At 47.3% G+C, this 25,564-nt stretch overlaps 2 protein-coding genes, 1 long non-coding RNA gene and 1 other non-coding gene across 7 annotated transcripts in view; 3 read left to right on the top strand and 1 right to left on the bottom strand.

The window, feature by feature from the left end:
- Window positions 1-22,050, top strand: part of Mtarc2 (mitochondrial amidoxime reducing component 2) — a 31,335-nt gene extending 9,285 nt beyond the window's left edge. For both annotated transcript variants that reach the window (XM_021635792.2, XM_060364879.1), the window contains exons 3-8: window positions 4,664-4,832; window positions 5,685-5,825; window positions 13,525-13,586; window positions 13,678-13,749; window positions 16,192-16,339; window positions 21,316-22,050. In XM_021635792.2, the coding sequence (XP_021491467.1) occupies window positions 4,664-4,832; window positions 5,685-5,825; window positions 13,525-13,586; window positions 13,678-13,749; window positions 16,192-16,318 (571 nt within the window). In that variant the 3' untranslated portion in view covers window positions 16,319-16,339; window positions 21,316-22,050. The remainder of the gene's footprint in view (window positions 1-4,663; window positions 4,833-5,684; window positions 5,826-13,524; window positions 13,587-13,677; window positions 13,750-16,191; window positions 16,340-21,315) is intronic.
- LOC132646555 (U6 spliceosomal RNA) lies at window positions 3,155-3,261 on the top strand. Its single transcript, XR_009584823.1, has one exon. It is a non-coding gene; the product is annotated as a U6 spliceosomal RNA (small nuclear RNA).
- The window catches only part of LOC132646417 (uncharacterized), a 6,226-nt gene continuing 1,950 nt past the window's right edge, over window positions 21,289-25,564 (bottom strand). For both annotated transcript variants that reach the window (XR_009584677.1, XR_009584678.1), the window contains exon 4: window positions 21,289-24,895. This is a non-coding gene — a long non-coding RNA (uncharacterized LOC132646417). The remainder of the gene's footprint in view (window positions 24,896-25,564) is intronic.
- Window positions 24,675-25,564, top strand: part of Mtarc1 (mitochondrial amidoxime-reducing component 1) — a 19,808-nt gene continuing 18,918 nt past the window's right edge. For both annotated transcript variants that reach the window (XR_009584676.1, XM_021635787.2), the window contains exon 1: window positions 24,675-24,967. Coding sequence is in view for 1 of the 2 variants with exons in the window: in XM_021635787.2 (XP_021491462.1) it covers window positions 24,675-24,967 (293 nt within the window). In the remaining variant the exon portion in view is untranslated. The remainder of the gene's footprint in view (window positions 24,968-25,564) is intronic.

The raw sequence follows: 25,564 nt of genomic DNA, 5'->3' as shown, positions 1-25,564 counted from the left end.
GCATAGTAGCAAATGTCTTTACTGTTTGAGCCGTCTTGCAGGTCTCCTGCTTATGTTTTAAAGGAGGAAGAAGGAAGAAATTGCTTTAGACCTAACAAAGAGCCTTTGTGGTCTAGCTTTAAAGACTAGCTAGGTAGCATTTAATTTTCACATTAATTTGATAGGTATGAATATGTAGGTATAATTAAGCTAGGTACAGAACTGGCAGTTGTGTTGTTAATCATATCAATTTTTCTCTAAAAATACAAAGAAAAGAAGATAATGGCTTCCACTTTGCACAGTCCAACGGAAGTTTTATTTCTCTGTAATTTTGAAAAGAGAAACCAAACAAAAAAACGTAGGTGGGAGGGCTGGAGAGATGGCTCAGAGGTGAAGAGCACTGGCTGCACTTACAAAGGTTCTGAGTTCAGTTCCCAGCAACCACATAGCCATCCATAAAGAGATCTGGGCAGGCATACAAGCAGGCAGAACATTGTATAAATAATAAATAAATAAATCTTTTTAAAAAAAGTAGGTGATACAGGAAAGCATCTTAGTTACTTTTCTGTTGCTATGAAGAGACATCATGACCTAAGCAACTTATTTAGTTGGGGGCTTACAGTTTCAGAGGGTGACTCCATCATGGCGAAGAACAGGGCAGCAGGCAGGCAGGCATGCTTCTGGAGCAGTAGCTGACAGCTTACGTCCTAATCGGCAGGCAGGAGGCAGAGAGAGAGAGAGAGAGAGAGAGAGAGAGAGAATATGCTAAATGAGAATTATCTGTGCTTTTGAAACCTCAAAGCCTCCAGCCCCAGTGATACACTCTTCCAGCAAGACCACACCTCCTAATACTTCCCAAACTGTTCTACCAGCTGGAAACCATGTAACCAAATATATGAGCCTATGAAGCCTGTTCTTATTCACACCACCACAGAAGGCAAGAGGCGTGCTTTTCATTCCTTACCACAGAGTGTGTGGCCTCTGGGTCCTCAGTGGGTGTGTGTTTCCCTCCAACAGCAAACCTCCAGCACACACTGCCTGGCATCCAACAACCCACTTCTGAGTCCATCTGCCTGGAGACAGCGTCAGACCTTACAGGTTAAGGGCTTGGTCGCATGTAACTATTCCTGGCTTCAGATGCCAGTGAGCGTGGCAGCCCGAGCGTCTGACTTGCCATGTCCTCCTTGGGCTCTGTTCATTTGCTAGCATGCCTCACAGAAATCAGGAATCGTGTTTGCCGGGTACTGATAGAGGATGCTCTAAAGGTTGGGGATGGGTGACCAGGTCAGGAGCCGACCTCCTGTTTGCTTTCTGGGTGTGCCTCCCTCTACACACCTCTAGGTGTTCAGCAGTTGGGAAACTCTCTGCACCTAGTCCTTTGAGCTTTCATGGAAGCTTTATTACATGGTGTGATTGATAAAATAATCAGCCGTCGGTGATATGACCTTCAGCCTCTGCCCCTTCCTTGGAGGTCAGGGGCTATGGCATGAAGACCAGCCCTCTGGTCTTGGGGTTGGCCCCCCTATCAGCCTGTTCCCCATCTTCAGGCAGCTTAGGAAACCACGGCCATCAGACTGCTTCCTGCTCTCTCAACACTTTGGGAGGACTCCTCCTTTGATGCTTGTCATCTGCTACTTGTGGACTGTTGTCCCAACACAGCGTGGTTCCCACTCGTGAGTCTGTGGCATCCTTTTGTTCATGTTCACAAAAATTGTTTAGTGTTTTTCTGTAGTGTGGACGACATTCTATGAGAAAGCTTTAAGGATTATGCTTATTAGTTTTGACAATGAGTATGTGTGTATCTGTGGGGGGCATATGTGCAGGTACCCTTAGGGAACATAGGTGTCAGATTCTCTGGGGCTGGAGTTTCAGGCCCTTGTGAGTCGGCTGACAAGGTTTCTGGGAATCGAACTCTGGTCCTCCAGAAGAGCAGCAAGCCCTCTAAACCACTGAGTCATCCCCTGCCCCCCTATGAACACTCTTACGTGTGGTGTGTCCTCTGAGAGCATGCGTGCAAAGTGTGGAGGTCAGAAGATGATTTGGGTGAGGTCAGTTTTCTTCTTCTGCCATGTGGGATTCCAGGGATGGAACTCAGGTTGTGAAACTTGGCAGTAAACCCTTTCCCCCTCTCAGCCATCTTGCCAGCCCCAATGGATGTTAAGTGTAGAATGCCTGTTCCAGTAGGCAGGTAGCTATGCAGTTCAAACTGGCCTAGAATTCTCCGTGTTGTCCATACTGGCCCAAACTCTTAAACTTTCTGCCTCTGAGTCCCCAGTGCTTGGATTATAGATGCGTATCAAAACACAAGGCACTAGAAAATGCCAAGCCATTTTCTAAAACCAGTGTGCCGACTTTCTTTTCTTCTCTTTCTGCAGCTGCCACAGGCCTGGTAGAGGAATGCCTGCCATCAGTTGGGATGGCACAAGTTGGTTGGCACCATCTTGCCCTGTTTGGTACTTTCTGCTTTTCCAAGGGCCAGAGCCAATCTCCTGCGTGTGTGTGGACACTATGGGGTAGAGGTGTGTGCTATCGCCTATGGGTGGTGTTCTGAAGGAGCCACAGGACACCCTTGGCACTGCTTAACTGTGGATAGACTCTGTTTTGAATAGCCGGGTGGTTGATCATGGTTTTAGGAGAATGGCTGAAGGCCAGTCAGGTATCCATAGATGTAAGCAGAGGCCAAACAGTGCTGCCAAAAGGCTTTCAGATAGAAGGAAGGGACCCTGTAAGCCTTACACTCAGAGGGGTATCAAGGTTTGACAGTGGGTGTGGTGGTATGTGCCCTGGGAGGTGGAAGGTTTTGAGCCGTCGAGAACTCCGAGGTTCAAATGTTAATGAGTATTCTGGGAGTTAATGCTGAACTCCTTTGCTCACATCACCTCAGGCATCTTCACCCTGGCACAGGCCCAGCATTCCCACAGGCTGTGTGTGTGTGTGTATGTGTGTGTGTGTGTGTGTGTGTGTGTGTGTGCGTGTGTGTGTGTGTACTTCTCGTGGTGTGGGAGAGCAGGGGAAACTTTGAGGAAATTAATTTCCAGATTCTCAGATCCATAGTTTGTGCCTGTCCCGCCCCCTCCATAATTCTGGGGATGGAACCCAGGGCCTTGTATATGTTATGAACTCTACCACTGAGTTCGCCAGGCCTTGTTTCTTTTGTTTGAACTAGAACTTTGCTGTGCCTCCCTTGGCAGCACATATATTAAAATGGGAATACTACAGAATCAGTTAGCCTGGCTTCTGTGCCAGGATGACACACAAGTTTGCCAAATGTTCCATGTTTTTCTCGAAGCAATTAAACAAATGTAAAAATAAATAAATATTAAAATTTAAAAAGTGGCTGGGTGTGGTGACACATGCTTTTAATGTCAGCACTCTGGAGGGAAAGACACGTGGATCTGGGTGAGTTTGAGCCCACCGTGGTCTACAGAGCAAGCTCCCGGCCAGCCAGGGATACATAGTGAGACCCGTCTCAATCCCCTTCCTCAAAATATCAATAAATGCGGCTTTGCTCTATAGTTAGGCTATGCTTGAACTCAGTATGCTCCCCCGCAGCCTCGGGAGTTCTGGACTTGGAGGGGTATGCCCTCATTCCAGCTTGTTCTCAGGTCTTATTAAAGGAACCAGCCTGGTGACTCTCACCCATGACCCCAGCACTGGGAGGTAGAGGAAGGAGGACTGTGAGCTTCGAGCCAAGTTGGGCTACATCATGGAATCCTCATCGCTCGGCTACACTGAGATATCTTGCTTTAAAAAAAGGAAGGGGGAATAAAATTGACACTAAACCTTGTCTAGAGTTAAGTAAGATATTCTCAGGGTTCATTTAAAATTAATTTCAACTAAAATCTGCTTCTTGTGTTTAGAGATCCTCAAAATTTACAACATGCCCATTTTATTATGATCAAACCAAAATTATAAAGATAATGTAATCTCTCCAGAATTTCCTCACATATGGATCCAAGCGGATAGTGGTAGATATCAAACTGATAGATAGCACTTAGACTTCATTGATAAAATGAATATAGTCTCATCTTAAATGCCAGTGTTTATAATTTAAGGAAATGATGTCTTTCATAAGTGAAAGATAAATACAAATATTTACATATCAATCTATAAGCTCTGGGAAGAACCCAGGACTTTCAGCAACTAATGCGAAGGAAGTCAAGTTAAACAGAGCTATAGCACAGCAGAAATCGCAGTGTGGTCTAACCTGTGTACACACCTTCCCAGGCAGGTATTAACATGCTTATCTCCAGTTCACAGCGGGAACAGAAGGACGGACAGAAGTGTGACGTTCATTTTAGACCAACAGACCCAGGGAATGACTGCTTATGGTCTGAACTGGGTCTGAGGAATCCCACCCAAAAGTGTGACTGACTCAGGCAGCTCCTTTTTTCCAAAAGAAGCACGAATCCTCGGTATTCCTAGTGGTACAGGAACCCAGCCACTTAGATGGCTGGAAGTGTGTCAGAAGCGCAGCGTTCTAGATCCCAACCCACTGAGCCTGGTTTAAGTAACTCGTAGACGTTAGAGCTGGGGAGATCTTCCCCAGAGCATGATCTGGACCCTCTTCAGCTTTTTCTGTATTTCCCTCTGAAGACCTCTGGGCAGCCTTCTGGTCCATTCAGGCCACCAGCACTCAGTGTGTCCACACAAGTAATTCGGTGCTCTCTTTTAACCCTTCCAGGCTCTTCGGTCTCGACATTAAAGGCAGAGATTGTGGCGATGAGATAGCTCAGTGGTTCACCAACTACCTGAAGACGCAACCCTACAGGTTGGTTCAATTTGAAACCAGCATGAAAGGGAGGACAACAAAGAAACTTTACCCGTCTGAAAGTTACCTTCAGAATTATGAGGTGAGTCTTCCTTCTTTCTGCCAGCTACTCTGGGCCCACTGTGTCCCTCCTCAGTCCATGGAAGCCCCTCAGGAGAAAACCTTGGCAGTGGTCCCAGGCATAACCTCCACTGTGAGGATGGAGAGGGAAGTGAGATGAGGGATGTCTCAATGCTGGGACTTCTGAGGTGCCGAGAGAGCTAGGTATGGGAAATGGGTGGAGGGAGGAGCCCAGGTCTAGGAACACTTCCCGCTAGGGAAGACTATATATAATGAGCCACAGTGTTCAAGTACCTCAGGGATTCTCCTCCAAAGCCAAGGTAAGTTTATTTATTATTAATATTATTAATGATATTATTACTTACTTTCTTTGTTACTAGTGTTCCACTCCTAGAACAGTGTCAGGTGTCCACTGGTGATCAACAGATTTTGAGGGAATGGACAGTGTTGATGAAATTCTCACTAGAATGTATTAGGTTGGCAGCAGACTCCTCCTGTTTGATGAGGAAGTAGACGGGGCTGGCTAATAGTGACACACGCCGTTAACCCTGTCTATCATTCCTGAGGTAGAGGCAGGTGGCTCTCTGAGTTCAAGCACAGCCTGCTCTGCATAATAAATTCCAGGACTACGTAGTGAGTCCCTGTCTCAGATAAATACATGATTAAATAAAATACCAGGAGGCAGCCAAGCTGCTGCGGTGTCCTGCGTGTGCGTGGAACCCGAGTTTCAGTGCTCGCATCCGGTCTGCAAGCCCGGGTCTCCGTCTCCTGCATACAGCCCTCCCCTTCCTCACCCGAGAGGTTTTCTGTCTACTGGGCTTCGGAGGGGCTCCAGAGTGGACGGGAGGCCTGACAGGGCTGTGTTCTGTAACAGGTAGCCTACCCGGACTGCAGCCCTATCCACATGATTTCTGAAGCCTCCTTGGAAGATCTCAACACCAGGCTGAAGAAGAAAGTGAAGATGGAATATTTCAGGCCAAACATCATGGTGTCTGGGTGCGAGGCTTTCGAGGAGGTAAGGGGCCAGCTACACAGCATCAAACTTAGGAGATAGGGATTCTGCACTCTTTTTTTTTTTTTTTTAAATATTTATTTAATTTATTATGTATACAGTGTTCTGCCTGCATGCCAGCAGAGGGCACCAGATCTCACTCTAGATGGTTGTGAGCCACCATGTGGTTGCTGGGGATTGAACTCAGGACCTCTGGAAGAGCAACTGGTGCCCTTAACCTCTAAGCCATCTGCACTCTTAAAATAACCCAGATTCCCCAAGCCTGGTGGTGGGGAGACTCTCCATGGTATCTATGCCCGCCAGTGGCCTCCAGGGGGCACTGTTCACATCCTCATGCTTATGCTCCAGAGCTCACCAAAATCCAGCTTGCAGCCAAGTGACTGCACTGTAAGACGGGTAGCCCAGGCCTAAGGAAAGGAAAGGAAGCTAAAGAGCACAGCCTTCTCCTTCTCTTGTTCCACTCAGGATGTTCAGTGATTTCAGTTCCGGGGTCCCACGAAGAGGCTATGAAGGAGCTCCACCCTCGGGCAGTGTCCTGTGCCAGCCCTTGCTGTGGTCTGAGCTTTCTTCGGTGCCTTCCTGAGTGACTAGCCACAGGAAATTCTAACCTCTTCATTCACTACAGCCTTAAAGAGACAATTCCAGCAGAATCCAGTGAACACAGCCTCCACACAGCTGGGTGCAGGCCTACTGAGCATGGGGAGGAGCGGGCTATGCTTTCAAGACAGGATTTCTCTTGGCTCTTCTGGACTCACTTTGTAGACCAAGCTGGCCTGGAACTCAGAGGCTTGCCTCTGCTTCCCATGTGCTGGGATTACAGGTGTGTGCCACCGCGCCCAGCATAATGTTTTCTTTCTTTCTTTTTTTTAATGTTTAAATGTTTAATGTTTTTTTTTTTTAAACAAAAAACAACCCAAGCCCATTTGCTGTTATATTCCTGAATTATGATGGGCTTCCAAAAATAGTAAATAAGATAAAATGTTCTTATTTTCCTTGAAAATTCTATAGCCATGCATATTTTAAACAAACTCCTTCCTGTGAAACGATGCTGCTGTGCTGATTTAGTCCATGCTCAGGGAAGAGGCCCAGTGGTGAAGGGCTCAACGCACTGACCTGTCTGCCTCCCGCCATCATAACCCTTTCAAATATTAATGCAGAGCAACTAAGCACATATGTATTTAATCCTCAACTAGACAAATACAGCAGACCTGAGCCTGAAGCAGAAGTCTGGGCGGTTGTTTACTGTAAATTCGGGGAAGTAGGGGAAAGCATTGTGGGACATTCCCAGCTTGTGGAAGAAAGTGCCGAGGGTTTTCCCCTGGGGAGTTAGAGGATGAAGCCGGTTTGAAAAGGCGTGGGCCAGTGTGCTGTGTGTTCGATTTCTGGAACACAGAGTGTTCAGGGTGCTGCTTATCTCTGTCACTGGCAACCATGTGGCTCAGTGTTCCCTGGACTTAGCTCGCTGTCCCGAGCTGAACTTGAAATGTTTTAATGGGGCATCTTTGTGTAAGTCCTTACTCTACATTTTGAAAGAGCTGGGGGAGAAGACTGAAAAAAAAAAAAAATCAGAGTGTGTTCTCTGTCACGTGGGAAGGGCTGTTTCTACAGAGTTCTAGAGAGAGAGGTTTTATTTTTGTTTGTTGCACCTCAGACTCCCTGTGTTGCTGAGGATAGGTTTGTACTTGTCTTGCTTGGGATTCCAGGCCTGCTGTTTGGGAGGTGCTGGGACTCAAACCCTGGCCGCAAGCATCCTGGGCAATGCCCTGCCCCCACTCCCCTGAGGGGCAGCCTCATTGCCCATCTCATCTGATCGGACACTGAGCAGGGTCAGCCCTGGCCAGCACTCAGATGGGCGAGTTCCTGAAGCCAGGCACTTGTGCTTTGAGTCCCAGCCCCAGCACTCACTGCTGGTGTGGCCTTGACCTTGCCATCCTGCCTGTTCTAGCAGGCGAAAGGCAACATTTGGGCAAATCCTCATTTCTAGACCTTTGTCTCTGATGGCTTGAGTTAGGACAACAGCCCTGCCTGCCCCACAGGCTTCAAGGAATTTTTTCTTCTTTAAAATCTGTGTGTATTTATATTTATGTTGTGTGTGTGAGTGATCCGGCTGCATGTACATATGTGAACCAAATGCATGCAGTACTTGGGGAAGCCAGGAAATGGTGTCAGATCCCTGAAACTAGAGTTGAGTGTGAGCCATCATGTGGGTGCTGGGAAATGAACCTGGGTCCTCTGCAAGAGCAGCAGTACTCTTAACCACTGAGCCGTCTCTCCAGCCCCCCTTTAAAAAACAACTTAAAAAAAAATACATCCATGTATTTTGTGGAGTGTGTGAATGTGTGTGTGTGTGTGTGTGTGTGTGTGTGTATGTGTGTGTTCGGTGCAGTTGTAGAAAATCAGAACTCTTCAGCACAGAAACGTGGCCATCAAGTACAGACTAGAACTGTGTCCCATGACTCCACGGGTGCACCCCTGGGCTGTGGGGGTGAGGACGGTCACACTGTAAGGGTGAGGTGTGTCCACACAGAGTCAGAAACCAGGGACACGGGGCAGCTCTTTAATGATCCACTGCAGAAACGTTTCCAGGTAAAGTAGGTTCTTTTCTGTTATAGCAGTGATTCTGAAGTACCGCACCCTGGCTGGGGCGTAACTTGGTGGCAGAGCGCCCGTCCTGCCTGCACACTGGAGAACCTGCCTTCGTTCACAGGGTGTTTGTCATGGCGCATTGCCAGCACAGGCGCCCAGAGCTCTCTCTCTCTCTCTCTCTCTGTCTCTCTCTCTCAGGTGTTTCCCTGGTCTCTGTGCTACTCTTAAACACCAACCCACATAGGCATCCATTGTCACGTGGTGCATGCTTTCTCTCTGGCCATGTGCATAAACACATAATGGTCATGCACAAGTGTAATGCATTTTATGTAGAGATGTGTGTGTAGACATAGCCATGTCTGCTCACAGAGAGAAATAAAAAGGAAGGAAGGGAGGGTCTCTATATTCTAAGTTTCACACACTTAAGGCAAATACCTGTATGGGTTTTAAGGAACATCTTAACAAACAAACAAACAAACAAACAAACAAACAAAACCCTCACCTGTGCTGCTTCGTGTGGTTCCCTTCCTCGCCTCTAGCCTTTATTTTACCTTTTTTCTTGGGGTCTTGCTTATGATGGAAAGCCCCATGTAGTGTTAGTTTCCTGTTTACAAAATGTGCACAACCTGACAGAATTTCCAGGAGGGGCTGGCAAGATGGCGCAGCAGTTAGGAGCACTGGATGCTTTTGCTAAGGACCTGCATCTGATTCCCAGCACTCACATGGTGGCTCCAGACCCTGGGGATCCATCCAGTGCTCTGTCTCGGCTTCCTCAGGCACCGCCTGCACGTGGTGCAGAGAAACACACGCAAAACACCTGTACTCAGTAAAATAATAGTGGTGGTAACAACAACAATAATAATATTCCCAGTGTTAACTCCGCAGAGTGCAACCCATTACACAAACCATTTTCCCTCTCATTTTCAACTTACAGATCCCTCCTCACCTTGCCTAGGGGCCGGACTTCATCAGAATGCAGATGGGCTTTTTAACTAGTAGGGGGCACACTAGGCTCTTCTAATGGTTTCCCTGAGGAAGTCCCTGGAATCTTGCTGGAGAGTGCATTTCTTTGAGATGGATGTGTCTAGTGTGAACATTAAACTCATCCATTGTGAATTTAAAATATCAGTTTTTTTAAAACATTCTTTTTAGGAACTGAATTAACCATTGCATTTAAACTTAAGTGTAGTCGTTTTCAAAGCAGTTAGTGCTTTTGAACCAAAATGTGGACAATGATCAGGAGGGGCTGAATGGCTGGTAAAGCCTTAGCAGTGTCAAGATGCAGTTAGAGTTGGTGTTAAGGACAGATCGGAGGAAACCAGACAAATTGCTAATGAGCCCTGCAGTGGCCCCATGGAACAGGTGACCTAAATCTGTCTTGTTGAGCTAAAACTCTAACTGAACATTTCAGGTCTCTGGCTTTCTGCTATAGCCACCGTGAAGAATTACCCCAGACAAGTGGCTTGGAATGTTGAACTCGCTGTCACTTGGAACCAGGGAATTGAATACAAGGTTGGAGAGGCTTTGGAGTCCCACCCTGCTAGTGGCTCACATTACTGTGGCTGCGGCGCCCTCATCTGGTAAAGGGAGCGCAGAAAACTCGGTTGCTTACAGTCCTGGGCCCTTTTCCCTTCCCCAGGCAGGCGCTGCGCCAGCCACGCAGGGAGGTGCGCCCCAGGCTTCCCTTGCAGTGCCACCGTTTGAACAGGGTTTGTCGACAGTCACTGGCTCCACATGTCACATGGTGTGACCTTTTACAAAGCTTTCACAGAGCTCGCATAGCTCCTGGGCCAAACGACTGCTTGGAGTTTATTTCTATCAGGAGCAGTTTCCTGGAGGATGTCTGGGGACACAGGGTATCTGTGGAGACTCTGTACTGCAGCCGTGGTCATACTGGTGGGAGGTAGAGGCCCAAGTGAGGAGTTGGTTTGCCTTTGACTGTGGAGTGTGCGATGACATCGTAGCCAGGCGCAGAAGGGGAAACTAGACAGTGCTCACCCCTGCCCTTGCTCTGGCCTCTGTAGAAACATAAGGCCTTCTCAGGGACCTCCCCCCCAACACACTAAGCCACCAGCTGAACAGAAGTCAATTCCTCGTCACTCACTTCTCTGCACATCTATTACACTCAGGATCCTCAGAAGCCTCACCTGGTTGAGGTCAGTGTCCAAGGAACATTCTTTGCATCTGATTTGCAGATGCTGTGTTGATTTATGGCGTGTGTGTTGAGGCCCTGTCCTCAGATACCCCCTGTTTCTTCCTAGAGACCTAGAAAAAGGTTTGTACTGTTAATCAGTGTGTCTTAGCAGGCCAGCCACAAACCTTCAAGAGGTGGACCCCAGACTGTGTTCTTTCCAAGATAGGGCTTGTGTAGCCAGGGCTGGCTTTCAGCTCACTGTATAGCCGAGAACCCCTTGAGTTATGCCATTCCTGATTCTTGTGCCTCTCTCTCTCTCTCTCTCTTTCTCTCTCTCTCTCTCAAGAGTTGGGACTACGGGTGTGACCATCGTGCCAGGCTCCCAAGTCACCTTTTGTTAGTAAGAGGGTCCGTAACCTTTATGTAAGCATGTGAATGTATGTATTAAATATGTAGCCGCAGTGTTTATAAGGGGCCGTAGATGTGTGGCCCTACCGTATGGATGGTTTTGGGTTGAGGACACTTGAAAAGGCAAATGCAGGAGATCACGCTGATGTTGGAGTCTGTTTCTCTCACAGCCCAGGCTAGGGTGTCCTCAGCAGAGACAGGAAGCTGGGGCCGAGGGACCTGCCCAGACAAGGGAAACTGATCTTTTTCTGCTTGGTCATGGGCCCTCTGCCTTGCCACACTCTCACAACCTCCTGCTCTCTGTCCTTTCAGTGTGTGAGTAATCAACTCTGGCTGGGTCCTTAAGTCTACCCTCTATTATGAAAGCATGGGTCATATGAAATACGTATATATGCATATATGCTTTTCTTTTTACCTCTGTTTCATGTCAATTTAATTATCAGACTTAGCGGAAAGGTCCCTAGAGGATAGATATTTCGCCTCCCATAGGGTGTACCCCACACAATCTGTGTATATGTGGGTGTTTGTGTGCACAGCCCTTCACAGATTCTGCCAGCTGCAGCTAACACATGACTTGGTGTCTGGAGGGATGGCTCAGTGGTTAGCAGTGTTCCCTGTGCAATCATAAGGAACCTGGCATCCATGTGACAGGCCGGGACCTCACAAACACCGGAAACTCCAGCTTTGAGGTACTTGAAGCCCTGTCCTGGCCTCTGCATGCAAACAGGTGCAGGCACCCCTCCCCCAAACACCCCACGGTGTGTTACACTCACACACACACATTCCAACAAAATAAGCCTTTTTAAAAAAGAATGTTTTAAAATACAGGGTCGAGACCTCAGTACTGAGCTGTACACCTTTAGTTCATTATTTCCTGAGTGAAACAATGTACCTATTACTTAGTTATCACAAATGAACTAGAAATGATTTGAAGTTTTCGGGAATGTATGCACAGATTAAGAGGCAGTACCAGACCGAGGCCATTTCACATAGGACATACACACTTGAGGATTTGGGATTCTAAAGTGGGTGCTGGAAACAACCCCCTTTTGGATACCAGGGGACACTGAAATGTGTACAGGTGCCTGTGTGTGGGAGCCATATGCAATGTTATGACAGTGTGTTTTATGTGTGTGCACACGTATGTGCGTTTATGTTTGCTGCATGTGTCTGTGTTTCTTTTTTAAGAAGGCCTTTTACTCACTTGTGTTTGTGTGAGCCTGTGTGAGTGTATTTACACTGTGTATGTGCAGTGCCTATGATGGCCAGAAGAGAGTATCGAATCCCCTGGAACTGGAGTCGTGAGCTGTCAGGTGGGTGCTGGGAAGTGGACCCAGGTCCTCTGCAAAAGCAGCCAGTGCTCTTAACCACTGAACCATCTCTCCAGCCCCAGTGCATGTGTCTTGTCTATAGATGTATATAATGTTTGTATATGTGTGCATTTACATGTATGTATATCTGTATTTGCATGTATGTGTATGCACATTTGTGTATGTGTTTGTAAGTATATGTGTTTTGGTGTATATGTATGTATAAACACGCATGTGTATGTATTTGTGTGTACGTATGTTTGTATATGTGTTAGTGTGTTTGAGTGTATAAGTGTTTCTGTAAACAGAACTGTAAGTTTGTGTATATATGTCATATTTGTGGGTGGATTGAAAGTGCACGGGAGGATTGAAAGCTCTGTCTTCAGAGTAAAAGGTTGTCAAACCTAGCTGTCCTGCTTCCTCCTCGTGGGACTTCAGAGAGTGCTGCAGTGTTCTGCACGTCCGTGTCTTGGGGAACATGGGAATCGCAGTAGCACCTCCCTTCAGGTTATGAGGACCAATTGAAGACCGGTGTTCAAGGGTGGAAAGGCAAGGCATGCTCAGCGGCCGCGGGATGCCTGACCCTTTCACGCCGCACATGCTGTGGGAACGACAGGCGGGGAAACCCTGGTTGACTATACGTGGGTGATGTCTCACGCAGCCCTCAGACCTTCCCCGGCCCCCGCTGCAGCTGAAAGCAGGGCTTCTCGACCTTCCCACTGCTGTGACCCTCTAACGCAGCCCCTCATGCTGTCCTGTCCCCCAAGCATAGGATTAATTTTGTTACTGTTATGAATCGTAATGTAAACGTTTTTTTGGAGATTGAGGGTTGCCGAAGGGGTCGCGACCCATAGGTTGGGAGCTGCTGAGCTAAACCGTAGGCAGGGGTAGGCTTGTCTCAGAAGCTGCAGGTTTCTCGTGTGTGTCAGCAAAACAGTCCTAAGATTCTGCTGCAAGCTATGTGCTTGTGAGGGTCTGTTCTTGCTCACTTAGCAGAATCAGTGATTGGGATTGTGAATCAGGAGGAAGGTGCCTGGGGCTGGGGGGTCACGCAGTGGGTGAGTGCCTAGGGGTCCATACTCAGGGCTGTAGGATGTTTTTAAGGTAAATCATGTGTCGTGCATTGACTATACACTGCCTCTCTCGGGCACGTTCCAGAGTTCCTTGTGTCCTTGTGTGCTTCCTCCTTCTGTGATGTCACACTTAGTCCCTAACCAAGACGAAGGGAGCCTGACTCTAAAGACACTTCTTCCTCTTCTCCTAGGACACTTGGGATGAGCTCCTGATTGGTGATGTGGAGATGAAAAAGGTGCTGAGCTGCCCCAGGTAAAGACAGCTTAGACGTGGCCTCTGGATCGTGCAGTGCACATTGGTTTGTAACCGTCATGTGCTCCTGACACAAAACGCTCTTTGACAGGTGTGTTTTGACTACAGTGGACCCAGACACCGGAATCATAGACAGAAAGGAGCCGTTGGAAACCCTGAAGAGGTAGGACGCCAGCATGTGCTGTATGCTGTTACTACCCGTGCCCACAACTACCCATCATGTGTCAGGCCCCGATGTCCCCACCCCCGGAGCACCTTCCTTTGACTTGTCTCTGTCCCTCATGGCCTGTGGGTCCTTGTTTCTTCCTCATCTCATTTCCCTAATTTTCTAGATGAATCCTCTATTCTGACACATTCTCAGGTATACAATTTCTACTTCAAAACTCTCATCAACGTGTGTGTGTGTGTGTGTGTGTAAGTCATATGATGACATATTGGATGACTTTGTCAGTCACTTTTCACCCCTTTTGGGTTTGTTGTATAGTAGATTCCTTTTCTTTTTTTAAATGATTATTTATTTATTTATTTATTATTTTGTGTGATTTGCTGTTTTGTCTGTCTGTATGTCTGTGAGGGTGTTGGATCCCCTGAAGCTGGAGTTACAGGTGGTTGTGAGCAGCCATGTGAGTGCTGGGAATTGGAGCCGGCCCTGTGGAAGAGCAGCCAGTACTCTCAACCGCTGACCCATCTCTCCAGCTCTTAGATTTATTTTCGAAGGGCGGAACTTCTAGACAGTTGAGAGCTGCTGTCAGGGACGGTGCCACTGTCTTCTCACTTCCAGACACTCACCCGTGTTCCCTGAGTCCCCTCAGTGAGGAACAGGTCTCTCTCACTTCATTCCTGTGCGGCCTTCGCATCTGAAGCGTCATACACCATTCCTTATGGACACCATTCTCTGCTCCCATATCAGGAACGTCTAACCTCAGTTCATATCCCATAGCTGTAATAGTCTCAACTTGCTCCAAACTGTCTAAGCCCGGGTCTTCAGAAAACGCTAGGTAGCTGGGGCTTCCTGGGCCAGTCTTAGGGTTTCAAGACATATAGAACTTGGTCCTTGTTTCCTCTAATGTCAAAGAGGCATGTCATACTGACAGTAAAAATGTGCGGCCCTCGGTGGCACCTATGCAAGTACCTGAGATTAGCTGTGTAAGCCTTTCCTGCAGAGGCAGAAAGTACTTGAGAGGGACTGGGCCAGGACCAGCTTGGACGGTGTGCCAGCAAGGAGGCAAAGACACACAAGTTGGCGATGCCAACCAGGATGCACTTCACTTTATGTTTGAAACATGGTCTCTCACTGGCCTGGAACTTGCCAGTGAGCCCCACGGGCCATCTGTTCCTGCCTCCCCAGTGCCGGGATGATAGGCGGGTGCCACTGGGTTTTTTCTGCCGGCTGGAGATCTGAACCCAGGTCCTGTAGCTGCCCAGCAGGCATTTTACCAACTGCCTCACCAGGCCCTCTTACTAATTTCTAAAAATTCAAGAGGCCCCAGGGTTTCATCGCAAACATTGCAAAAAATGTAAAAGGACAAAAAGACCTAACTGAAAATTTTTAGGGGTGGCTGTATTATTTTGTTTGCCTTTCCTCTGTTTTTATTGTTTGTAGGAGGCCTTTGGATTTACAGCTCTATGTTCTCTGCTTTTTAAAACACAGTGATGGTAATTTTTTTCAGCTAAGGACTTCATGAGCAGCCCCACTGGTCAGCGACCCTCTTTCTTAAGTTTTGTTTGCCCAGGAATGGCAGTTTTGAGCCTTAACGTTGGAGAAGTTGAAAGCATAGGGAACAAATGCCTCGAACCAGAGCTCTGGCAAATGTTCTAGTCTCGTTGCTGTAGTAAAATACCCCGATGAAAGCAACGTAAAGGAGAAAGGTTTGCTTGCGCTCACAATGCCAGCTAGCCATGCATCATTGTGGGAAGTTACGGCAGGAACGTACCACACTTAATCACGTCACCTCTAATGATGAGCAGGGAAACGAATGCACACATGCTTGCTGTGCTCAGCTTGATTTTTCCACTCAGGGCCCCTAGCCTAGGGGATGGTGCCGCCCAGGCTGGGCTGGGTCTTCCCACATCAGCTAACTTAATTCAGACATGCACAGGCCACGCCAGTGTAGGCAGTCTGTCGTTGAGACTCTTCTCCGAGGTGTTTCTAGGTGGTCATTGCAGTCCGTGAGGAGTGGTTCCATTTGAAGATTTCATGAGAGTTTTTTCCCACGAGTTTTGAGTCCAAGGTCCCTGAGTAATCACATATTTGTACAATACTGACACAAACTCACATTGCTATTGTTGTTGTTGTTGTTATTATTATTTGTAGTTTTTTGAGAGAGGGTTTTTTCATGTATAATTCTGGCTGACCTGGAACTTATTTGTAGGCCAGGCTGGCCTTGAACTCAGAGATCCTCCGAGGGCTGGGATTAAAGGTATGTACTACCTACCTGGCTTTAGAGAACCCACAATTATTGGCTATTTTACAGTCATTCCTGTCTACCTTTAGAAAGGGCTTGTTGGCCCACAATTAGCCTAAAGAGCGAACTTCCAAGTTCTGTGAATAACACTCGATTCCTGTTTCCCTTTGGTCCCTGATGACAGCTTTTGACTCTTTCAGCTACCGCCTGTGTGACCCTTCTGTGAAGAATCTGTACCAGTCCTCCCCACTTTTTGGGATGTATTTCTCAGTGGAAAAAATTGGAAGCCTGCGAGTCGGTGACCCTGTGTATCGGATGTTGGATTAGTGGATCCAGTGGAGTGACACGGTAAAAGCTTCCCTCTGCATCTAGAACTCAGTGTCTTGACAACACGACCTCATTTTCTTGTCTTTTGATACTTTAAATTTTTTTTAATATCTTTTTTTCTGTGTATGGATGTCTTGCTTGCATGTATGTCTGTGCCCCACATGCATGACAGTGCCTGAGGAAGCCAGAAGATGGCCCTAGATCCCCTGGAAGTGGAGTTACAGATAGTCGTGAGCTGCCATCCAAGTGCTAGGAATCAAACCTGGGCCCTCTGGAAGAACATGCAGTGCTCTTAACCACTGAGCCAGCTCATTCAGATGCTTTTTAAAGAACCTTATGCTGTTTTAATTCTTAGGAGAATGATCAGTTTGGGAATCAGAAAAAAATGCTCTGCCCCATTACTTCGATAATCTGTTTACTTTTACCCAGCATTCCCCATCCTGCTTCCCATTTGTTTACAAAGTAGGGGCTGCCCCCCAAAACTGGCAGGTGCCCCTGGTTCCCTGGGGGAATAAGGCACCAGGAATAAGGATCCTAGTACTTGAGGCAGAGGCAGGCAGATCTCTGAGTTCAGGGCCAACCTGGTCTACAAAGGGAGTTCCCAGAACACCAGGGCTACACAGAGAAACCCTATCTCGAAAGACAAACAAAACAAAACAACACAAAAAAAGAATAAGGAATGAAGGCAAATGGTCCTCTAGGGTTAGCTGTGGGCTTTTTGTTTGTTTGTGTTTGTTTTCTGTCTGAGAAAATGAGGAAAATATTGAGAGTGGGTGCTTTATCAGACACCACTTAAATATAAATTAAAGTTTAAAAGTGCCAGTGCATCAAGCTCACTAAATCATGATGCTGAAGTAGAAAATAATGTTTTGGTTTTCTTTTTTTGTTGTTGTTGTTCTTTTGGTTTTCTTTGTTTGTTTTTGAGACAGGGTTTTTCTCTTTAGCCTTGGCTGTCCTGGACTCACTTTGTAGATTAGGGTGGCCTTGAACTCACAGTGATATGCTTGCCTCGGCTTCCCTGAGTGCTGGGATTACAGGTGTGTGCCATCATACCCGGCTGAGAAAATGATGTTCTTACACTGATTGTATCTGGTCAGCTCGAGCCCTGAATCCTGCAGGCGCAAGCTGCACCCTCAAGTTATAGGAATGAGGAGTCATGGAAGACCTTCCCTTGAAGCTTCTCAACAGCATCTGTAGCAAAATCTATTATCTACCCTCGGAAGAATAATTTCTTCTCCTCCTCTTCCTTTTCTTCTTCTTCCTCTTCTCCCTCCTCCTCTTCCTCTTCTTCTTCCTCTTCCTCCTCCTCCTCTTCTTTCATTTTTTGAGACAGGACTTCTTTGTACAGCTCTGGCTGTCCTGGACTCACCCTGTAGAGATTCGCCTGCCTCTGCCTCCCCAATGCTGGGATTAAAGGCATGGGACACCACTGCCTGGAGTTCTTCTTTGTAAAGATTTATTTATTTTCATTTCATGTGGACGAGTGTCTTGTCTGTATATGTGAATGTATACCATATACATGCAGTACTAGCAAAGGCCAGAAGAGAGTGGGGGAGTCCATGGAACTGGAGTGACAGGGGGTTGTGAGCTGTCACATGGGCTCTCAGAGCCAAACCCTGAGCCACCTCTCCAAGCTTTATTTCCTAGGTTTTTTAAATTAAATTTTTATTTTTATATGTTGATTACAGTTTATTCATTTTGTATCACAGCTGTAGCCCCTCTCCTCATTCCCTCCCCCCTCACTCCCCGTCCCTCATCTCCTCCCACGCCCCTCTCCAAGTCTACTGATAGGGGAGGTCCTCTTCCCCTTCCATCTGACCTAACTTATCAGGTTTCATCAGGACTGGCTGCATTGTACTCCTCTGTGGCCTGGCAAGGCTGCTTCCCCCTCAGGAGGAGGTGATCAAGCAAGAAGGAGGACTCTAGGTAAGATGATCTATCCTCACTCAGAAAGACAAATGGGATGGACATTGGAAGAAGGAGAAAACAGGTAACAGGTCAGGAGCCTAACACAGAGGGCCTCTGAAAGACTACACAGCACAGTAGTGTATCAAAGCAGATGCTGAGACTCATAACCAAACCTTGGGCAGAGTGTAGGAAAGCTTAGGAAAGAAGTGGGGGGGGGGGGGAGGGCATAATAAGACCTGGAGAGAACAGGAATTCCACAAGGAGAGCAACAGAACCAGAAAATCTGGGCACATGGGGACTTTTTTGAGACTGATTCTCCAACCAAGGACCATTCATGGATATAACCTAGAACCCCTGCTCAGATGTAGCCCATGACAGCTCAGAATCCAAGTAGGTTCCCTAGTAAGGGGAACAGGGGCTGTCTCTGATATTTCCTAGTTTTTAAAGTCACCTCATGGCCCAAACCTCTGATCGAGACTCTTCTAATTATTCCCTGGGATTCTCACATATGGTCACCTCTCTGCAGCTCTGTCCCCTACCCGTGTGACTGACTATACTGAGGACAAAGTACCATAGAGGTTCATGTTACTCAGGGTAACAGCAGATACACTGGGGTTCATTCTTAGCTCCAAGTCTTCATGGACTGCAAATAGGAAATAAAGGTTGTCCTAACCACAACATTTAATAGAAGTTATTTTGGTATTAATTCATTATCTCAGAAGCTCCATACATAATCCTTATGATTTTTTTATTGCCCTTTTGGTCTGTGGCACAGCCTTAAGGGGCCATTGGGCTATAAATGTGAGACAGGAAATGGGAAAAAAGGAAATCAGCATCTTTTGGCTTCTTTTATGGGGTGAAAAAGAGACCACTCAGCATGACCAAAGTTTGACTAAGACTGTGTATAAGTAGCCCCAAATACATATTACAAGGAGTTTTTAAAGACAAAGAACACAGGAAAACTACATCCTGTTGGCAGTGCAGGGGGAAGCAAGCAAGCAGTTGAAGGAGCCAGGAACATGCAGTCAGCTGGGACATTTTGACCCTGAGTTTCCAGAACAGGATTGAGTGCTTTCCCACAGGACTTTTCAGGCCAAGGGGTAGAAACCAAAGATGGCGTCAGCTAAGACAGAGGGAGAAATCTTACCATTACAGCTATCTGTGTGATGAGGCATGGAATCATACTTCCCACCATCATTTCTTGTTGTTGTTGTTATTGTTGTTCTCCTCTTCCTCCTCCTTCTTTTGCTTTTTTGAGACAGGGTTTTTCTGTATAGCTCTGGCTGTCCTGGAACTCACTCTGTAGACCAGGCTGACCCTGAACGCAGAGATCTGCCTGCCTCTGCCTTCTGAGTCCTGGGATTAAAGGCGTGTGCCTCTTTGCCAGGTGTTAGTATAAAGTTCTTTTGGAATGTATATACTTTACCCTTGTTCATTCAAATGCTGAGTTCTCTCCCTCACCCTCTGGTTTCAAACAGAACATTGCATTGTGATACTTATTCTAAGCATCACCTGTCTCAACTCTAAGATTTCACTAAAAGCAAGTATAATGTGAGAAATATAAATGTTAGGAAACTATGCGGGCTTGGAGGTTTAGGATGGAGTAACATTGCCCAGCATTGTGTTCTAGGTTAATTAAATAAATCATAGTTTCTGTGTGGTGATTTGGTTATACAGCTGTTTAGCATTAACAGCGGCTTTAATAAAAGAGAAACCAATAGTAAATATTAATCTACAACAGCTAAGCAACTGATTTTCTTTCTTTCTTCTTTCTTTCTTTCTTTCTTTCTTTCTTTCTTTCTTTCTTTCTTTCTTTCTTTCTTTCTCTCTCTCTCTCTTTTTCTCTTTCTCTTTCTCTCTCTTTCTTTCTTTCTTTCTTTCTTTCTTTCTTTCTTTCTTCTGTCTAAACATCTTGGAAATGCTTCTCATAGAACATAGGGTGTATTTTGTAAGAATCTTTGCGAAGGCTGGAGAGATGGCTCAGTGGGTAAATGTGCCTGGCCACAAGTCTGATGTCCTGAGTTCAGTTCCCCAGATCCACATTGCAAGGGGAGAACTGGTTCTACCAAGTTGCCTTTTGAGCTCTGCATTCATGTCATGTCATATGTATATTCACACACACTTACACGTACACATTCATACACACACACACACACACACACACACACATCAATAAATGTAATTTGAAACATTTTAAAAAAGCCAGATGTATTAGCTACCATCTTTAATCCCAGCACTTGGGAGGCAGAGAAAGGTAGATCTCTGTGAGTTTGAGGCCAGCCTGGTCTCTATAGTGAGTTTCAGGACAGCCAGTACTACACTGTAAGACCATGTTTCCAAAAACATTGAAAAAGTTAAATAAAATCCTTGTGGTTCAAAATTAATGAATTTTACAATTGATCTGTCTTGGAATTGATGAAATACAGAAGATACCAGAGAGGAAATGGCAGATCCTACTGGGCCTCGTCCTGCTGTTCCAGCTGTGGGTGCCTGAGCCCCGTGACTTCCACGTTTGAGGCCCTACAGTCACTTGGTGACAGACCTACCTATTCAGATCCCACCTCCAGTAAACAACAGCAGTTCACTCTGGCAGTTTCCACTTGCTCAGCTTTCCAGGAGGCCTTGAGCTTTAAAAACCCTAAGATAACCTCTCACCATCCCGTTGGGCCTCTGAGGGAGAAATGATAATAGACACTTAATAGAAAAGCAGTCAAGGCTCACATTGCCAACTGACCTAGCATCATGGAGCTGAGATGACGCAGCCAAGAGCCGCGGTCCTCACCCAACATACTGTTGTACTCTTATGTGTGAGGAAATAACACCATAGGAGTCATACCACTTTTATCACTACACATGAGCCTTTGTGGGCAAAGTCTGACCACACTCAACACTATCAAGTAAGAGAGACCCCTTCTCAGGACTCCGATGGGAATCCATTTTCATAAGCAGCTGTTTTCCACGTGATGCTTTCTACAGATCATACTTCACATTCCTTACTCTTCAATGAGTGACTGTTCTGCTCAGTTTTAAATTATTTATAACCAAGAGTCTGAGTAACAAAGTAACAGAGAGTCTTATCATTTATTCAGCTTCCAGGTCCTAGGAGATACAACTGGCAGCCACGGGCATCTTCTTCCTGGAGATGAATCTCTGCTCTTCCTTCAGAGCTGCATGCGCCCTGAATTAATTCAAGACAAGTACCAGAGGTGGTTTGGGAATGTGAGGGTGTATAAATTTTAGATAATGAAGTTTAAAAAAAATAAACAAAATTGAATGTTACTCCCACTATTACATTTTCTAATCCCTGCTGAGTAAAGACAGTTTAAAGAGACAACTTAAAAGCTGCCATAAAAAAAAAAAAGTGTTTATACATTTTGTAGGTATATTGTTTGAGAGAAGTGGGAAAAGAAGTCATCATGTCCTGAATATCTTCTGTGTTAAAACGTGCTCATCAAGGCCTGACCTGGCTGTTGATCCCTGCTGAGTTTGGCTTTATGATTGTCTTTGCCTTACCGTTATAGAACCAGGGTTATGCTTAAATATAGAAATGATTTCATAGATCATGGGGTTATTTTGTTCATAGATTATATCTTTATATTTCATTCTGATTCTATTGCAACATAAAACATGTATCTGTAATTGTCAATTCCTCCAATTCTGCAAGAGAATGGAATGTCAAAGAATGGAATCTTCAGAAGAAGAAATGGGCCGGAGAAGCCATGAACATTTTTTAACGGTTCATATGTGTTTTTCATAAGAAAGATGAACTGTCTGCTGTAACAGTACATGTACCCACTAAGTAACATATAAATGTTAACACCCTGTGGTTGTGTGGTTTCTTTATCACTAGTAATTGTGACTCTTTTCTTACTTCACCTGGGACATTTGCATCTTCCCTGGGTTCCAAACGTTACCTCTTGTCACTCATGTGTACAGGCCGCCTTGACCTGCACGCACATGACTGTCAAAAGCAGTGGTTCTCAACCTGTGGATCACAGCCCCTTCATAGGGGTCCAATATCAGATACCCTGCACATCAGATAGTTACATTATGATTCAAAACAGTAGGAAAGTTATGAAGTAGCAATGGAAATAATTCTATGGTTGGAGGTCACCACAACATGAGGAACTGTATTAAAAGGTCACAGCATTAGGAAGGTTGAGAACTACTGGTCATTGTATCTGATGATTTCAAGAGACATCTCATAATCAATAGGGAACAACTGTTGCTTTCTGCTGCCTTTTCCTTTGCTGGGTTCTGGCCCAGCGTTCAACCCCTCACCTTCAGCAGGCTGTGAGGTGAAAGTGATAGGCAAGCTGTATCCTGAGTACATTTTGGAAATGATAATTTTTTTTTGAGACAGGGTTTTTCTGTATAGCCTTGGCTATCCTGGACTGGCTTTGTAGACCAGGCTGGCCTCGAACTCACAGAGATCCACTTGCCTCTGCCTCCCCAAATGCTGGGATTACAGCTGATGGAGTCATACTCAGGTTAAAGTCAACCATTAAAATGTAAGCCATCTCCCCTTTACATTGCAATGAGACAGGAAGGTGGTGAACACACTCAGCTCCCGGCGCTGTCAAGGTGCCTTTCTGTGGGGAGTGAAGAGCCCTGTGGTACCCATCGCCACTGCATCGCTTACTTTTCCGTCTCTGGAAAAAGCCCCAAGAGAACAACCTGAAGGATTCATTTGTGCCGCAGTTTCAAAGGCCTCTGAGCTCACTCCCCTGCTCTGTTGGGAGCGTTGAGCAGAAAGGGACATTCTTTACCTCATAAGCATGGGAAGCAGATGGGTGGGAAGGGGCCAGGTGAACAAGCCCCCAGGAGATTTTCTTCCTCCTCAGCTAGACTTCAGTCTCTCTATGTGCTTCTGCCTCCCCAAATAGTGCTGGGGCATTCCAGCCAGAGGGCAACCATAGCCCAAACCCAGGGAAGCAAGGTGGCCAGTCAGCTGAGGCCAGTGAACTCATGCGTAGCTGTCTGTGTGCTCAACTCTTCACACAGTGGCCTCTGGGTCATCTGTACAGAGACTCCAGCTGTCACACATTGCCTGGCCCTCTGTGACATCCTCCTTCTCGCATGTTTCATGCCAGCATCACCGGAACATCGAGTTCTGGGGACTGTCCCTTGTCTGCTTCAGATGCTGCCCATAGCAGGATTCTTCCAAGGTGTGATCCTGCCATCGCAGAACCTCCAATGTGTCGGCTGCAGCCTTTCCGGAAAATAGGCCTGTTGTCAGACCAGCGTGGACTCTTTCTGGGAGACAGGCTCCCCCTGCAGCTGACACTAGGCTCCCAGCCTTTTCCTTCTCTCAGCCTGAGGCTTGGGGCGGGGTGGGGAAGAGGGTTTTCCAGTTTCTCGGGGTCTACTGTTTGGAAAGTCTGATGGCCAGAGGGAGGGACACAAGCCTCTCTTTAGAAAAACCTTCTTTCCAGCCTTGCCGCTTGCAGCCACCTACACCCGCCCCCGTTGCCCTCTGCCCCTTGGCTGAAACTGGCATGAAACATGAGAGAAGGAGGGTGTGACGGTGGGCCAGGCAATGTGTGACAGCTGGAGCCCCTGACCCAGAGGCCACTGTGTGAAATGTTGAGCACAGAGCATGAGTTCACTGGCCTCAGCTGACTTGTGGTCAGCCTTTGTTTTTAGTACAAAGTTCGGTCCCTCTGCCCTGTTGTAGTAGAGAAATAGCTTTCTCCCTGTTAGAACAGCCTGGAATAAAGAGCTGACATTTTAACAGCTTGACACATCAAATAGGCGCCTTGGCGCCTAAGGCACTCGGCTGGCCTTGGCTTTGTTGGTTAAGATACGGTGACAGTTGGAAGTGACAAGCAGCAGAGTCCGCCTCAAAGTGCCAGGGACCTGCAGAGAAAAGAGCCTGGTGGTTTCAGTACCAGTCCAAGGTCTGTGCACTTGAGGGTAGCTCTGAGCCCTAGGCAAGGAGAAGCGAGATCCTGGCTCAGTCCTGTAGATCCTCAGAGCCTCCTCCGGATCTTTTCACGTCAGATCACAGCTGGCTGGAAGCTCCTTGACCCTGACCGCTGCCAAACTGCTCCTCCGCACAGTCCCCAGAAGCGCAGCTGCCTGCAGCTTGGTTTCTAGTTTCAAAATCACACCCTGTTCTGCAAATGTTGTGTGTTTTAGGTCAAACAACCCTACAAACATGTAAATAAGCTGCACTCCTGCACTGATTGATCGTGGGGGAGGGTCAGCGAGTGAGTGAAGGAAAGAAGGAGGGAAGAAAGAGAGGAGGGAGGGAGTAAGGGAAGGAGGTGTGGACTACTGAGTGAGAACCCCATAGCTGAGCCACCGCCTCCCGCCCCTTGGATTGGCGGGGAAGGATCAGGAGCTGCTGGCCTTTGGGCTTAGGTCCCGTCAGGCCGCTGGCTACAGTCGCGCCTGGTCCCTCCGGCTCCTGAGTGTATCAGCACCCACTCTGCCCGCTCAGGCCATGGGTGCCTCAGGCTCCTGGGCGCTGACCCTCCTCGGCTTCTCCGCGTCCCAGGTCCCCGCGCGGCCGCGGCACATCTGGCTCGGTGTCGCCGCGCTGGGACTGGCCGCGGTGGGGCTGGGGACTGTGGCCTGGCGGCGCGCTCGTCCTCGGCGGCGGCGGCGCGGTCTGCTGCAACAGGTGGGGACGGTGGCACAGCTCTGGATCTACCCGATTAAGTCCTGCAAGGGAGTGTCGGTGAGCGAGGCGGAGTGCACTGCCATGGGGCTGCGCTGCGGCCACCTGCGCGACAGGTACGCGGAGCCCGGCGCTGTGCTTCGCTGACCCAGGCTGGGTGGGTGCGGGAGGTCAGCGGGGGACTCACAGGTCCCATCCTTCCTACCCAAGAGACCAGGAGCTGGGGAAGGGGTGATGGGAAACGGGAAAATGACCCTCGCCCTCCATCAGCTAGCTGGGGGTGGGGGTGGGGCTGGAACTCTGACCTCTCCCGGTTTCCCCAGCTTTCTGGAGATGGACCTCTCTCTGTCCGTTCTCCCCTAGCTATTTCAGATCTTGCAAGATCTTGGAGGCATTCCCCACGCTGCCGGCCAATCTGCAAGCAGAAACTTCACTATCCCTCCACTTTGGGACCTGGAAGGGATTGGCCCCTGGTCACTTGACTTGAGTGATAGTCTTAAACTTAAGAGAAATTAAGACAGTGGATCCCGGAGCGCAGGGGGCATCTGGAGAGGCACGGCTCTTTTTTTTTTTTTTTTTTTTTTTTTTTTTTTTAACCGCAGAAGTTGAATACTTTCTTGCAACTTAAAAAAAAAAAAAATCTGCGAGTGTTAGTTTCCCAAGGTTCAGATAAAGGTTCAGGGCGCAGCTGAACCTGGGGTTTGTAAACAGCG

Source organism: Meriones unguiculatus, chromosome 11 (assembly GCF_030254825.1).
Source record: "Meriones unguiculatus strain TT.TT164.6M chromosome 11, Bangor_MerUng_6.1, whole genome shotgun sequence".
Classification (NCBI taxonomy): Eukaryota; Metazoa; Chordata; class Mammalia; order Rodentia; family Muridae; genus Meriones; species Meriones unguiculatus.
The sequence above is the reverse complement of the archived record's forward strand: the minus strand, read 5'-3'. Positions and strand labels throughout refer to the sequence as shown.